This window comes from Siphateles boraxobius, unplaced genomic scaffold, assembly GCF_051911475.1.
Source record: "Siphateles boraxobius isolate OS27281-9 unplaced genomic scaffold, OSU_SipBor_1 39, whole genome shotgun sequence".
Taxonomy (NCBI): Eukaryota; Metazoa; Chordata; class Actinopteri; order Cypriniformes; family Leuciscidae; genus Siphateles; species Siphateles boraxobius.
The window spans coordinates 4292725-4308903 of NW_027509019.1; the positions used below are offsets into that span (position 1 = coordinate 4292725).

At 40.4% G+C, this 16179-nt stretch overlaps 2 protein-coding genes across 2 annotated transcripts; both read left to right on the top strand.

Moving 5' to 3' along the window:
• Nucleotides 1-7665: 7665 nt before the first annotated feature.
• Nucleotides 7666-8057, top strand: LOC143703964 (histone H4). Its single transcript, XM_077197405.1, has one exon. The coding sequence runs from the start codon at nt 7694-7696 to the stop codon at nt 8003-8005; it is 312 nt and encodes a 103-aa protein (XP_077053520.1). The 5' UTR covers nt 7666-7693; the 3' UTR covers nt 8006-8057.
• A 774-nt stretch (nt 8058-8831) lies between these two features.
• LOC143703888 (histone H2B-like) lies at nt 8832-9295 on the top strand. Its single transcript, XM_077197368.1, has one exon. The coding sequence runs from the start codon at nt 8832-8834 to the stop codon at nt 9204-9206; it is 375 nt and encodes a 124-aa protein (XP_077053483.1). The 3' UTR covers nt 9207-9295.
• Nucleotides 9296-16179: the final 6884 nt, after the last annotated feature.

Here is a 16179-nt window from a genome sequence, read left to right on the forward strand (position 1 = left end):
TGTTAATACCCAGTGTTAATACTTGCTTTAATTTCAACTGTAGCCTTAAATTAATTAAGTATACCCTTGTATTGACAAGTTACATCTGAGTACCCTTTAAAATTTATTTAAAAGTTATTTTTAGTTCTAAAATTTTCCTTCATGAATTGTCTTAATTCCCCTTATGCTATATCAATTTCTTAAATTAATTGTTAACATTGTTTTAGTTTCTTTTCTTAATTAGTCATTATCATTGTTTTCTATGTTGTTTTATGGTGGGGTTATTATTAAGTTGCTACTGAATCTATTCAAGGGCTAAACATCCAATCATAGGAAAGTTGGTTGATGTTGACTATTGTTTGAGCTTGTACTCATCTCTGTTGATTCTCTTTTCTTTGCACAGTTCTTCTCATTACTGTGTTTCTGGTCAAGTTTGTCTTTTCTTCCATTCATGATTTGATCATTCTGTTAACCTTGTCATCAATCATTACATCTTTCACCAGGGTGTCACCAGTGAGTCGTTCGTTGCAATGGACTCTTTCTCTCATTGTCAGCATGTCCTTGATCCCTCACTTCAGTTGTGGGGGGGTTGCTGAAGTCAGTTGGTGTATTTTAAGTTGAGAGGCATGGACTCAAATGTCACTGTTGATCACTTCTTCTGAAATTACAAAGCACAGTTACTGGTTCTTTTTGTTAGACTTGTTCCAGAATCCTTCCTGGAATCGAGGTGCTGCTATCTGTAAATTAAAGCTTAATTATTTTTGTTAGTGAAAACAACATGTGATTTCAATCATCTGCTCATCTGTCCCATTGTCCTTCTCGCTGTTACCTGTAGAAAGGTCATGTGGGCTGAGTGGTGTTCTTTCTGCTTTCATTAACAGCAGGACTTTAATCCATATATTCCTATTTGTTTTTCATAAATTTGACTTTTCATCATTATTTGCAACTTTTTGCATTTTTCTCACAATAAATTTCAATTTACTCTTATAATTAGTCAATACAACTCAGTTATCTCTTTGTCTTGAGTTCCACTATCAACCCACTATTTATTAGGCATCTTGGACAATACTCAACCCACTTTGACAAAAGTTACAAGACAATATTTCATACTTTTGACAAAGATCAGCTCCATCATGATATGCTGAAAAGAAAGGCAGACGTGTTATGCTGCAAAGAAAGTCAGATATGTTATGCGCTGCGCAAATGTGGCACTGTTTTTTCTATTTTTATTTTTCTCTTCTCATTCTTTGTTTTTTCATATTGTTACTTCAGTTCCTGACCAGGAAATTTAACCAAATGCATCCATGGTCATTATTTTATTGGGCAGAATTTGCCCTGTGGGCCCACATGTTAAATTTTAAATACAGCTGTATTGGCAAAATAATTGATTTGCCTTAGTGTCTCTTCAGACACCATCTCTCACTCATTCACACTCAGTGTCTCTCTCACACACACACTGGCCAGCATACACTCTTGCAGGTTGTGCTCTAAATGTGGCATCCTATAATTTTAGCCAAGGTCTGATCAGGTCAACACAGCTATGTCAAACACTACTGAGAAGTGTCAATGATCATAAGGTTTAGTTTAACACCATTGTTATAATCCTTTTTTTTCTTTTTACAAATTCTAATAGACTAAGTATTTTAGTATAATAGGCCTGCAATTGTAATTTTTCAAATGCATTTTGTCATTTGTTTTTCTGATTTTTCCTATTCTTTTTTGTTTTTTGCTCATGAGCTGCTTTAAGAAATTGGAGATCTCTGCATAATCTTGGATCCATGGCCAACAACATTTCCATCTCATTATCCCAGTTCTGACAGCATTTTTTGCGATCTCATAATTTTGGACTTTTGGAGTAATTTTCTCCAATCTATATCTCTAAAAACTTACCAAAACAAAATGGAGTGACCAGTATCATTGTTTTGCAAACAATAATAATAATTCTTTGACATTTTGCGTCTATCTTTTTCTTTGCTACAGAATCATTTTTCATGCTTTTAGCCCTATAATTGTTTAATGTAATAGCCCTCACTATACCAAATCCAGCCTCAGTTTGAACTATTTGGTGAGTTGAGCACCCACTTCTCTCTTTCAGTGTATTCTTTCTTTTTTATATGGCTGGACTTGAACCTACTGGAAAAGCAGAGAGGGTTAGTTTAGCAGAGAATATAAAGAATTGCTTATGAGACCAGTGAATAATCAGAATGAATAAAGTTAATATAATTACTAAATTTGAAGCAGTCTCTATAGAGCGATCATTGAAGTTGCCACACCTGTGTTGCCCGTAAGGGAAGGATGTCGGTCAGTTTTTCTGTTTTTAGATTATCAGTCTGTTGAAGCTTCATGGCTGTCGCTCTGCATGTGTCGTCAGCCTAGCTGTCACTCAAGGCTTGGTGTAAACAGAAATATTGGCTCTGCTGTTTCTCTGCCCCTTGTCAGTTTGGGCTTTGATAGATTTTGCCACAGCTTTGCATCTCAGGATTTTCCTCTTGTCCTCAGGAAAAAGTCTCCAGTGAAATAGTGAAAGTTTCACCTTTTCCAGCATTAAATCAGTCTTTCTCCATGCTGAGTTTTCCAGAGAGTGGTCATCTTCAGAAGGGGAGCTGAAAGCCCCTCACCCACTCTTCTTCTTCTCTCTGCAGTCGTCTTTGACCTTTCACCTCTTCCATTCGACACTGAAGCCATCTGAAACTTGAACACTCAGAGAGCTGCATAGATCAAATTAGTCTTTATAAATATTTGTTCCTGAGCTATTAGCTCTTTATCTAAATTCCACTTTTAACCATCTTTTTCCTGGTTCTTGTATACTATATAATAATCACTGGTTGACAACAGCAGTTCTCCCATTCTGTTTTTAGTAAAGCAAGTTCTTCGTTGCAGGAAAAAGCAAGCTATTTCTTCATTGCAATATCAGCAATAATCTAACTTTGATTTTCTGAGTATAATACAATTAAATAATGTTCCCTATCATAAAATCAGCCTTCAATCTTTCTCCTATATTTGCATGCTGTGCTCAAAATAATCTAACATGGTGAATAAACTTTTCCTCACCCATTCCCAACAATTCCCATTTACTACAATTCTAAGATTGCTGTAAATTATTTATGACTGTTGAAACTTGGTCACCCAATCTTGTTCACTTTTAGCACACTGCACAAGTTATTTTTTCTTAGCACAAACTTAATTATCTACAATAGAATCATTTTTCTCACTTTGTCTTCAGGGATAATGAGATACAAATTTTAGACGTCTTCAGATATAAGATATAATATATTAAGCACGTGCATTCTTATTTATCTATCCATTAATATATATCAGTCCATTTATTAATATATATTTTATACTTTAACTTATTTCATGCTACAATAATCTGTAAGATTAATATCTTGAAACAATTGTTTTCTTTTACTATTTCCTTTACTTTTAATACTCATTTATACAGTACTTGTCTCTCAAGCACATTCACACATTCCTTGTCCCCTATTTTTAACCACAGGCACAGTCAAGCAGACACACAGGACAGGATCCTACATACACACACAGAGCTATATTCTACTCACAGTGTTTCTCACTGTTTTTACAAACAATACTTCACTGAATAACTTTAAATTATCACAGTCCTCTGCGATTCAATTTAGCTTACCCGAGCAGTCCATTGTCATTCCTATAACAATGCGGTAACCAGAAGCTAAACTTATCTGTGCGCATGCTATCTTATTAACCTTAATAAGAAACACAGATAAAATACCTCATAACCTTATGAGTATCGTTATGCCTTAACGAGCAGAAAATTATCACAGTCCTCTGCGATTCACTTTAGCTTCCCTGAGCAGGCCATCGTTATACCTATAACAATGCGGTGACCAGAAGCTAAACTTATCTGTGCGCATGCTATCTTATTATCCTTAATAAGAAACACAGATAAAACTGATAACCGTATCAGTATACTCATTATCCTTAATGAGCAGAAAATGATTAACCTTAATCATTAACATTTACCATTATCCTTAACAGTAAACATAAAACAACAACTGATTAACCTTAACCAGTACACTTGTCATCCTCAAGGCCCTCTTGACAAGAAAAAACAATAACTGTTATCCTTTAACAGTAAACATAAAACAACAACTGATTAACCTTAACCAGTACACTTGTCATCCTCAAGGCCCTCTTGACAAGAAAAAACAATAACTGTTATCCTTTAACAGTAAACATAAATTCTTACGTACATACGACAAAACCTTTAGCGGCACATCAGCATCCTACCAATATTCACACAATCTGCATCAGATTATATAAATACTGGCAAACACTAACGGGAGCTCCGCCGCGCTTTAACACAGTACTTGACATCATCAACAACAATAGACACTTATTTCTAGAATCAAAGATCCTCTTTTCAATTTTTTAGTTCTTTAAACTTGGAGAAGCTTTTTAAAGGGTCTTACCACTCTGGCTCACTGGTGACAACACATACTTTTTCAAAAGCAAAAATTGCTCACCTCAAAGTACAGTGGCCACTGTTGTCTGTGTCGGTCACCAGTGTTGCCTTTCGTGGTTCCTTCAGCCTCAACCCAAGTCCTGCCGGGGTCGCCAAATGTTGTGGTTTTCAATCTTTCTGAAAAATAACTTCGCAGAGATCTTTGATGCCAGAAATAATTAGACTTTATTTTCGAACGCCGTCCCGTTCCATAGAACGGCGCTCTAACGCTCTCTGGCCCTCTGGCCTTCCAACGCGCTCCCGAGTATATTTTGGTTCAGAGTTATATACATAAATCTTCTTCCAAAGAAGGTAACACACCCTATAGATAGTTTGGGGTAAAGGTCTTTTACCATGTGACTTCTCAGAATAGAATTTTCTGCAGCAAACAACATTCCATTCAAGGTCTTTCACATACACAGAGGAAATCCAAAGTCACAGACAGAAGAAATAATTGTGTCCAAATATATAGCTAAATTACTTGTTTTCTAAATAATAAAATCTTCTAAAGTGTCTGCCTGTCTCTATGCTCAGACTGTGTTCACTGAGTCTGTACATGCTCAGTGTGTGTGTGTGTGTGTGTGTGTGTGTGTGTGTGTGTGTGTCTGTGTCTGCCTGTCTCTATGCTCAGACTGTGTTCACTGAGTCTGTACATGCTCAGTGTGTGTGTGTGTGTGTGTGTGTGTGTGTGTGTGTGTGTGTGTGTGTGTGTGTGTGTCTGTGTCTGCCTGTCTCTATGCTCAGACTGTGTTCACTGAGTCTGTACATGCTCAGTGTGTGTGTGTGTGTGTGTGTGTGTGTCTGTGTCTGCCTGTCTCTATGCTCAGACTGTGTTCACTGAGTCTGTACATGCTCAGTGTGTGTGTGTGTGTGTGTGTGTGTGTGTGTGTGTGTGTGTGTGTGTCTGCCTGTCTCTATGCTCAGACTGTGTTCACTGAGTCTGTACATGCTCAGTGTGTGTGTGTGTGTGTGTGTGTGTGTGTGTCTGCCTGTCTCTATGCTCAGACTGTGTTCACTGAGTCTGTACATGCTCAGTGTGTGTGTGTGTGTGTGTGTGTGTGTCTGTGACTGCCTGTCTCTATGCTCAGACTGTGTTCACTGAGTCTGTACATGCTCAGTGTGTGTGTGTGTGTGTGTGTGTGTGTGTGTGTGTGTGTCTGCCTGTCTCTATGCTCAGACTGTGTTCACTGAGTCTGTACATGCTCAGTGTGTGTGTGTGTGTGTGTGTGTGTGTGTGTGTGTGTGTGTGTGTGTGTGTGTGTGTGTGTGTCTGTGTCTGCCTGTCTCTATGCTCAGACTGTGTTCACTGAGTCTGTACATGCTCAGTGTGTGTGTGTGTGTGTGTGTGTGTGTGTGTGTGTGTGTGTGTGTGTGTGTGTGTGTCTGTGTCTGCCTGTCTCTATGCTCAGACTGTGTTCACTGAGTCTGTACATGCTCAGTGTGTGTGTGTGTGTGTGTGTGTGTCTCTGTGTGTGTGTGTGTGTCTGTGTCTGCCTGTCTCTATGCTCAGACTGTGTTCACTGAGTCTGTACATGCTCAGGACTTTCCTCAGTTTAGGGTCGCTCACTTTACTCAGGTTTCCTGCCAATTCATATTTTCTGTTTAGGGCCAAATAGCATTCCAGTTTACTCTGTTTTGCTGTTGTGTCTGTCCAATGTTTGAGGTATTTTTCTTTTTGTGTTTTAATTATTTGGTTTGGTCTGGGTATGTTTTTATTGTCAGTTTGTGACGTCAGCTCTAAGACCAATCGTCCGAGGGCGTTCTTCTCTGGCTTCAGCTCTTGGTAGGACAGGGCTTTGTGATGGAGGGTCTGTTCATCACTATTTCTTAAGTGGGCATGGGATTTAATGGCTCTTTTTTGAATCGTTATTACAAGGGGGTATAATCCTAATTCTGCTCCACAGGCATTATTTGGGGTTTTGCGCTGAACTCGTAGCAAGATTTTGCACAGCTCGGTCTGCAGAGTCTCTATTGGGTGTTTGTCCCATTCAGTGAACTCTTGGTCTGTGAGTCCCAGACTTCACACCAGTATAGCGCGATGAGCTCTATTACTGTTTTCATTATTTTTAGCAAGATTCTGATTGGGATGTAAATTTGGATATTTCTCTCAAAAGCATAAAAGGCTCTCCGTGCCTTGTCTCTCAAGTCGTTAACAGCTTTTTTAAGATTTCATGTGTTGCTAATATTTATGCCAAGGTAAGTGTAGTCCTGCGTGTGTTCAAGGAGCATGTTGTTCAATTTAAAACTATGATGTTGGTCCTGGCGGCTGGGTCTTTTTTGGAAAATCATTATTTTTGTCTTTTCGGGGTTAACTGACAGGGCCCATGACTGACAGAAGCTGTGCAGGAGGTCTAGATGCTGCTGTAGACCCTCTTTAGTGGGAGACAGCAGCACCAGATCATCAGCAAACAGAAGGCATCTGACTTCAGTGTCTAGTAGAGTAAGGCCAGGTCCTGTAGACTGATCCAGAGCCCTCGCTAGCTCATTTATGTAGATATTGAACAGTGTGGGACTTAAGCTGCAGCCCTGTCTTACTCCACGACTCTGAGGGAGGAATTCTGTGTGTTTGTAATTCAGTGGAATGGCTCACAATTAGCAATTTACTTTTGTTTTATATGATCAGTTCATGGTATTTGGATCAGACAGACAGTGATTACATGAGTAAATGATTACAAGACGCCAGTTTTCATAAAGCAGAAATGCAGGTTATAAAGCGTTTTAAGCACATTTCATCACTTCAACAAAACCAATATATGCGTGAACATGTGAGAGTGAGTCAGACATGGACAAGGATTTCAGATATTCCCCATATGTAGGGTTTACCAGGACACACACACATACGCACGCGCGCATAAACAGAATATTATAACTGATGCCACTATTCATAATTTTACAATAATCAATATTGTGATATGACGTCGTGTGTCCCTATTTGTTTACTTTGCTGTGCTTGTAGAACATCACTGTTCATTATCAACCAGTAATTACTGTAAATTACATGATCTGGAACATTATTAATATTTAATATAAAACAAAGAAAAGGCTCCTTCAGATCTGTGTGTCGGGTAAATGTTTCGCGCTCTATATTTTGAAGGGGGGGGGGGTGCGCGCTATGACGTAGCGCTGGTTTCTCTCAGGTCCTGTAAGCGGGTATTAAAGACCTCCCTTCAACACTCACAGACTATTCTTCTACTTCGTCTTCTTTTGAGCATCACATCACCTCTGTTTCGCAGCATGTCTGGACGAGGAAAAGGCGGGAAAGGGCTCGGAAAAGGAGGCGCGAAGCGTCACCGTAAAGTTCTGCGCGATAACATCCAGGGAATCACCAAACCCGCCATTCGGCGTCTGGCTCGCCGCGGCGGCGTCAAGCGCATCTCCGGGCTGATCTACGAGGAGACCCGCGGGGTGTTGAAGGTGTTTCTGGAGAACGTGATCCGCGATGCCGTCACCTACACCGAGCACGCCAAGAGGAAGACCGTCACCGCCATGGATGTCGTGTACGCGCTGAAGCGACAGGGACGCACCTTGTACGGCTTCGGGGGATAAACGCCTGAAACCGGAGAAACTGACGAACCCAACGGCTCTTTTAAGAGCCACACACTCACGCTCAGAAAGAGTTGATAAAATCCCACGTTTTCTGAATAAACTTCTGTAATAATCACACAATTACAGTTTCACAGTAACGTCGTTTTTTATTTCAACAAATTACTTCGGTCCTCATCTTCTATAGGTTACTTACGAGAAATTATATGCCATTTCATAATCGAACAGGCCAAAGCCATATTTTAATTATGCATATAAATCTAATCAGCATTACTTTTCTCTGTGGATTTAATTAATACAAAATAACAGTTACATGAGAATTTCCAAAATGTACATGATTACAAAGGAACACATTTAAGATATTACAATAGTTTACATATTAGGCCTAAGTTACATATACAAATAATTATATAACACAATGAATAATTTATCACATTGTAATTACTATTAACTACATTAATCACTATTTTAATTATATCTTTACTTTTTTAATTACACGACTGTGCAAAATACATGTATAGAACTGTTTATTTTCTCAAAATATCACTCAAATCAATTAAAAAAAGTGCGCGAAATGAAACAAAGGGAACTGTCGTTCAAACATGGGGGGTGAGCGGGGCTATTATTTAAGCGTCTGTGATTGGCCCTCGTTCCCCTCATGATGCTTTGAGTTGTCCAATGAAACATGAGGTTATGGGTTCGGCCAATGGCAACAGGCAATCAGATGGTTTGAGTCTCTCTTTGTAAATTAGCATAGGTCAGTGTATAAAAGCCTCTGTGTCGCTCCTGTGTTCACATTGACTAGTCAGTTTAACGATCATTCATTATCATGCCTGAACCAGCCAAGCCCGCGCCGAAGAAAGGCTCCAAGAAAGCCGTCACCAAGACCGCCGCGAAGGGAGGGAAGAAGCGCAGAAAGTCCAGGAAGGAGAGCTACGCCATCTATGTCTACAAAGTGCTGAAGCAGGTTCACCCTGACACCGGCATATCCTCCAAGGCGATGGGCATCATGAACTCTTTCGTCAACGACATCTTCGAGCGCATCGCCGGTGAGGCGTCTCGTCTCGCTCACTACAACAAGCGCTCCACCATCACGTCGAGAGAGATCCAGACCGCCGTGCGTCTGCTGCTGCCCGGAGAGCTGGCCAAACACGCCGTGTCTGAGGGCACCAAGGCCGTCACCAAGTACACCAGCTCCAAGTAGAGTCCGAGGAGGCGCTCACACACAAAGGCTCTTTTAAGAGCCACACATATCATCCTAGAAAAGAGCTTTTAGCGCGTACAAGATAATTACTGTTGTTGCATTGACGGCCTGGTTAGCAAAAAACTTAATTTCTTTTCCTCTGAAGAAAGAAAGACATGAACTTCTTGGATGCCGTTGGGGTGATAATTATCAGGACATTTTTATTTTGAGGTGAACTAATCCTCTAAGAATAAAAAACATTTTTACCAATCCTTTATTATCAGTAAATGTTGGCGGTTAGTCTTGGAAACAACTGAATGAAGCATTGGGTTGGCAGGATTCCTTCTGGTCCTTGAAATGAAATCATTGAAAGTTTGTTAAAAAATAATGCAAGGCCCTGGAAAGTTTTGGAAAATAAACATAGATACAGGGCCTTGAAATTGTTTGAATTTATTTTATGCTAGAATTCTGGGAAAAACGCATATTGTTCCCTCCGGTCTGCTAATGTGTTATTTCGCCAACACCTTGTGTCTTGGCTTATGTATACTAGCTTGCTTGATTTACATTAGTTACGCGCGTTTACTCGTATGTTTCCCGCGTGAGGTGACATTGCAAAAATAGGCTGAAACATGAAGCCTGGAAGATGCAAGTTTCAAGATATTTGCCTCACCAATGAAGATTACAAAGAATGGCTTGCCAGAGATTCAATTGCTAAGATAATATAAACCCACGAGGCAAGAAAAACTTAAAAGCATATTCATATATCTTAAAACTTTTGGTTACATTATGAGCCTAAGCTCTTTTCAATAAAATCCATGCAAAAATTAATGTCAGATCATTTTAGAATACATTCTTATCAGTTTTATGCAAAACAGAAATACAACAAATAGAATATCAGATCGCTCATACGGCCAAAAATAAATGCAAAAAAATAAGCTTTTTTTCATATCGCCACATAACAAATTAACCCAAACCTCTAACTTCAAGTATAGTTTTATCTGCATAGATGCACGGTTCACTCACATAAAGGGATATATACTATAGAAACTGCTAGATTGTTTAAATCGTTGTCAAATGTAAACTATCACAACTCTAAACTGCTCAATGTAGACAAACATGACTTGCACCAGTTTGTACAAACCTCAAACTTCAATGTCAAATTCAAATATTTCAGTGGAATTCATTTTTATTTTATGTGTCAAAAGTAAATGGCCTTTACCTCAGCACATGTAATACAAATATGTGTACATTCAATTTTTTAGAGACTGGCAAAAACGAGAGATAATTTTGAGGTCAATTAAAAATATATTACAACATATGCTTTCAATGACAAATGAGGAAAAGTTTATGCGTTCATGTTTTTAAGGCTAGATTATTGTAATGCTCTACTGGGTGGTTGCCCTGCACGCTTAATAAACAAACTACAGCTGGTTCAAAACGCAGCCGCTAGAGTTCTTACCAGAACCAGGAAGTACGACCATATTAGCCCGGTTCTGTCAACACTGCATTGGCTCCCTATTAAACATCGTATACATTTTAAAATATTGCTGATTACTTAAATGGACTGCATTTATATAGCACTTCCACAGACCCAATGGCCACCAAAGCGCTTTATATATTTGCCTCACATTCACTTACACACCGACGGCGGTGTCAGCCATGCAAGGCGCATCCAGCTCGTCAGGAGCAGCTGGGGTTAGGTGTCTTGCTCATGGACACCTCGACACTTGGTAAGGTGGAAACGGGGATCGGACCACCAACCTTTCGGTTTGTAGACAACCTACATGAACCACTGAGCCACTGCCGCCCCTTTCTGGCCAGTTATAATACCTAGAATATCTAAATCGACTGCTGGCGGTAGATCCTTTTCCTATTTAACACCAAAACTTTGGAACAATCTTCCTAACATTGTCCGGGAAGCAGACACAGTCTGTCAGTTCAAAGCTAGACTAAAACACATCTCTTTGACCTAGCATACACATAGGAAAATCATCACAGACTCCACTCACCCTGGACACCACCTGTTCGAACTGTTACCGTCAAGACGGAGACTCAGATCACTGGCCACAAGAACATCTCGGCACAGGAACAGTTTCTTCCCACAGGCCATTTCCCTCCTGAACAGTTAACATATCTCCCAAGGCATATGCCTGTAAGTGCAATACTCCCACTGTTTAGTGCAATACCCTACAACTCAGGTGATACTTATATGTAGATTTATTTATTTATAATATTCAAAACACTGTAAATAGGTTCATAATCTGTAAATCTGAAAATGTCTATTCTGACTAAACCCAACTGTGATAGTTTTATTCTCATATATTTATATTTTTATTTTTTATTCTTATAATTTGTAGTATTATGTTTCATGTTGTATTTGTATATGTCCACTGGAAGCCTCAGTACCAAAACAAATTCCTTGTGTGTGCAAGCACACTTGGCAATAAAGCTCTTTCTGATTCTGATTCTGATTTCTGATTCTGAGGACATTGTACATTCCTATTATTCAAATACAGTGGATAGTGTAAGTGAACACACCCATGCTAAAGTTGAATAAAAAGAGGAATACAAAAATCTTCTTTTGGAAATTGATCTTAATGCCTTAATTAAAAAAAAATGAGGAAAAATCCAACGTTTAAGGACACCAATTTTCTTTGAGAATGAATAATGTATAGTAAATAAATAAATGTTCTTCCTTAAAATACAGGGTGCATAAGTCAGTACAACCCTATGTTAAATTCCCATAGAGGCAAGCAGATTTATCATTGCTAGTTATTTCTAGCAAGTTATTCCAGTTATTTCATGGATCCAGGATACTATCTTGATATTGACAGAATTTGAGAGGTTCATATTTGTTTAATTTGAAAAGTAACCTGCTCTGTCTTGTCTGCCGGTGTCAGTGTCCTCTTCTTCGCGATTGTTCTCTGCATTAGAAAATGAATGTGTGGCGTGAGAGCGTGTGAAAAGTGTCAATTGCGCGAGCCTCACGCTGAATGTGTGAGAGTTGGCAGCCCTGACACTGTTTGTTCGTTGGCCAGAGGAGAACTGGGGCCTGTACCATAATGGTAGTTGAACAAACTCAAGATTGCAGGATTAGTTTCGAGTTGACAAAACCAAATTAATCCAACCAGGCTTTGTTGGTACCATGATGCTGATCATCAACTTTCTCTGTCAACTCAGGCTGTGATCTTGAGTTTAGGAGTTTAGGTGTGACATCAGTAGCGAACAGCCAATCACACGCTGAGAAAGAGTGAAACTGAGATTCATTTCTCGCAAGAATAGCAGCACCATTCACTTCTCTCTTCTGCAGGATATTACGAGATTGAAAAATATTAAGAATTTAAACAAATTTACACAGCAAGAAGAAAATATCTATGAAAGAGGACTACTAAGAGAAAAAGTCTTGCTATATCAGTGCAAGTAAAAGTTGTGAAGTAAGTTTATACAGTTGATAAAAGTATAGAGAGAATTGAACATTTAAGCTCACATGTAGTCATTTTATATAGCTTAATCTGTTGATTCTAAAGCATATTTATATTACCTTTATATATTTATTAATTTAAAGGTGCAATGTGTAAAACTTTTGAGTATCTATTAACAAAAATGCAATATGACATCCATAACTATGTGTTCAGTGGTGTATAAAGAACTTACTTAATAAACCGTAATGTTTTTATTTCCTTAGAATGAGACATTTATATCTACATAACCGCAGGAATCCCCGTTTATGAAGGTCGACATATTGTGACGCCATGTTTCTACCGTAGCCGACAGCGAACAAACAGCGTTACAGAGCGCGTTTCGTCACTACCTTGAAAGAGAAGCAGCAGAAAGCTAGAAGCTAGCCATAAACACCGTGAGTAGTGACTTTTCCCTTGTCAGTGGTGTAAGATATGTAGTTGGATTGTTTCATGTAACTTAATTCTTCTCCCTCGCTGTGTTATGGCTTTGCTATGTGGGGAGAAATGTGCTGGTTACGTTCGTGAGACAATCAACTAATTACTATTATTATATTACGTATTTAGACCCTTGATCCTCACCTGACTATTGCTTTGTAAACTTTATCCATGATGTGGTTTATAATGGACTGTGGTACAGAAACTTGGTTTACTCTGGCTATTCTCTGCCGTCTCAGACGACGATGTTTGTCCCGTTTGAGCCACCGTAGCTTCTTCGAAAGGGAGGGGTGAGCAGTGGGCTGAGCCCTTAGTGTAAACTCGCAACCGAACCGCTAGATGTCGCTAAAAGTCACACACTGCACCTTTGTACTGTGCATAAAAATAATTGATAAACTAAAATTGTACGTGTGATCGATTCATAATTAATATTAAAATAATAAATAATATCTAAATCATACAAAATTATTATTCTAAATAAGCATTACTAAAAGCTAGACAATTTTGTCTTTAAAAATCATCTGCTATGTAGTGACCTTTAATTTGGAGTAGAAACAGGTGGAGTGACTTTATCGCATCAGGCATGTGTCACTTTGCTCACAGCTGATTGGTCCAAGTTCGTTTTGCAACCTCTTACCTGGAGCATAACCTGCCCCGGACCAGGTTAGCCGTGGAACGTTAGTTACTATGGCGATGAACACTGCTAAAAGCCAAACCACTTTCATAGTACCTAAAACCCAGGGTTGGCGCAAACTAAGCTAAAACATACCTGGCTAGCCACCTAAACCAGCTTCATGGTATAGGCCCCTGGCCACCCGACTGAGCAAGGGTTTTTCTCCATTCTATCAATGATGGAGGTTTGGTGTTCTTGCCAATGTCGCCTTTTTTGGCCTTTGTTGCTTTTGGCTTTTGTCTTATTTAGTTGGGGACATTTAATTTAATATTAAACAATATAATTGATCTGCCTGCATTGACACCATTATACACAGGGACGGACTGGGACAAAAAATCGGCCCTGGCATTTTGGCCCAGACTGGCCCACAACATATGATCAAAAACACCACCCATATTTGCACACCCACTGTATACCAACTCCTATTCCTTAAAACCACTAATGCCATGTAATGAGTGAGAGTTAACAAATGAAATAAATCCCAAATTGTCATTTATTAATACAGTAGAACTATACTCCACAGTGATGAACCCTAAAACAAGCTATAAACTGCATTGCCATAGCAATAAAAAATTCTTTCTGAGAAAAAAAAAATTACCCTGACTTTTTTTGACCAATGCATTACACAAAGCAAATTAAGCAAAACAAAACAAATTCGCCCGGAGGATTGTTTTTTTTTACGGTGGATCTGAAAAATGCTTACTTTCAATTCAGATAACGCCCAAACCCAGGCCATTCTTGAGATTCGCCTTCGAGGGGCAGGTTTATCAATATACGGTCCTACTGTTCGATCTGTCCCTGGCACCCCGTACATTTACGAAGTGCATGGACGCTGCACTTTCTCCCCTGAGGCAACAGGGAGTGCACGTGCTGAACTATCTCGATGGTTCGTTATGGCTCAGTCGAAGGCAGAATTGTTGACACACAGATCCATGCTCCTGGGACATTTGGAATGCCTGGGGCTCAGGATCAATTTTCCCAAAAGCAAACCAGCCAGAACGTAACCTTTCTGGGCACAGTTATCGACTCAACACTGATGAGAGCTCGGCTCACACCAGAGCGCTTTCTCTCTATCCAACACCTGATAGCCTCCTTCAGGGTAGGTGCGTGCACGCCCCTCAGGAAGTTTCAGAGGCTTCTCGGGCTCATGGCCGCGGCATCATCAGTACTCCAACTAGGGTTACCGAATATGCGCCCCCTTCATGACTGGCTAAAGTGCCGTGTGCCAGCTCATGCGTGGCGGTCAGGACACCTGCACGTTACAGTGAACCAGCGCTGCATCAGAGCTCTGGTCCCCTGGAAAGCCCAAAACTGGTACCAGTCGGGCGTGACCATGGGGGGGACCTCCAGGAGGAAGGTAATTTTCACAGACGCCTCCAACCAAGTTTGGGGGTGCTGTGCGAGGGCAAGCTTGTCTCAGGCTTCTGGTTGAGCCTGGAGAAGACCTTACATATCAAATGCCTTAAAATGAGAGCAGTTTGTTTAGCCCTGAACGCGTTTCTGCCGGACCTCAGAGGACACCACGTCTTGGTCCACACAGACAACATGTCAGTGTCATACATAAATCAGCAGGGTGGCCTCAGATCGGGCAACCTGTATATCATGGCCAGAAATCTCCCGGGTGTCCAAAATTTGGGAGCTGACATGCTATCTCGAGACAACACTCCCCCAGACGAGTGGTCTCTCAACTGTTTCACAGAGGTCGACCTCTTTGCCTCGAAAAGCAACACTCATTGCTCAATGTTCTTTTCAAAGGACGCCCTCTATATGTGTTCCCGCCAGTCTCTATGATCCCTCAGGTCATCAGACTGATCAAGCAAAGCGGATGCCCAGTCCTCTTAGTAGCCCCTCTCTGGAAAACCCAGGCGTGGTTTCCGGAGCTGATGATGGACATTGTGCCCTGTCTGGTGCCAGTGAGGAGGGCGTTAAGTCACATTATACTCCATGTGTGGCCCCTCAACGGGTATCCTGGGACCTCCCAGAAAAGGTCTTGAATACCATCACTGAGGATAGAGCACCGTCTACCAGGCACCTCTATGCCCTGAAGTGGTCAGTATTTACCAGCTGGTGCACAGCTAGGGACCTCGAGGCACAGTCATGCGAGGTGTCAGTGGTACTCTCCTTCCTACAAGAGCTTTTGGATGGGGGTCATTCCCCATCCACGCTCAAAGTGTATGTGGCAGCCATAGCAGCTTACCATGCTTACCATGGAATTTGGGGTTGGTGACTCCAGGGGTTACCGACTGTAAAGTATGCGCGCAGAATCATGAAGTCAGCATTCCTTAACACAATAAACACACGTTAACAAGGGTTTCTAAAGCCCCAACCTATGACTCTTCCAATTCTAAATCTTCCGTTAGCGCCAGCCAGTCTGGAGGGTAGATTAGTTTGTGACACCTTTACAGCGTAATGAGTCCCCACAGAG

Excerpts from the sequence above, each read along its gene's own strand:
- LOC143703964 (XM_077197405.1), top strand. The coding sequence starts at position 7,694 with ATGTCTGGACGAGGAAAAGGCGGGAAAGGGCTCGGAAAAGGAGGCGCG.
- LOC143703888 (XM_077197368.1), top strand. The coding sequence starts at position 8,832 with ATGCCTGAACCAGCCAAGCCCGCGCCGAAGAAAGGCTCCAAGAAAGCC.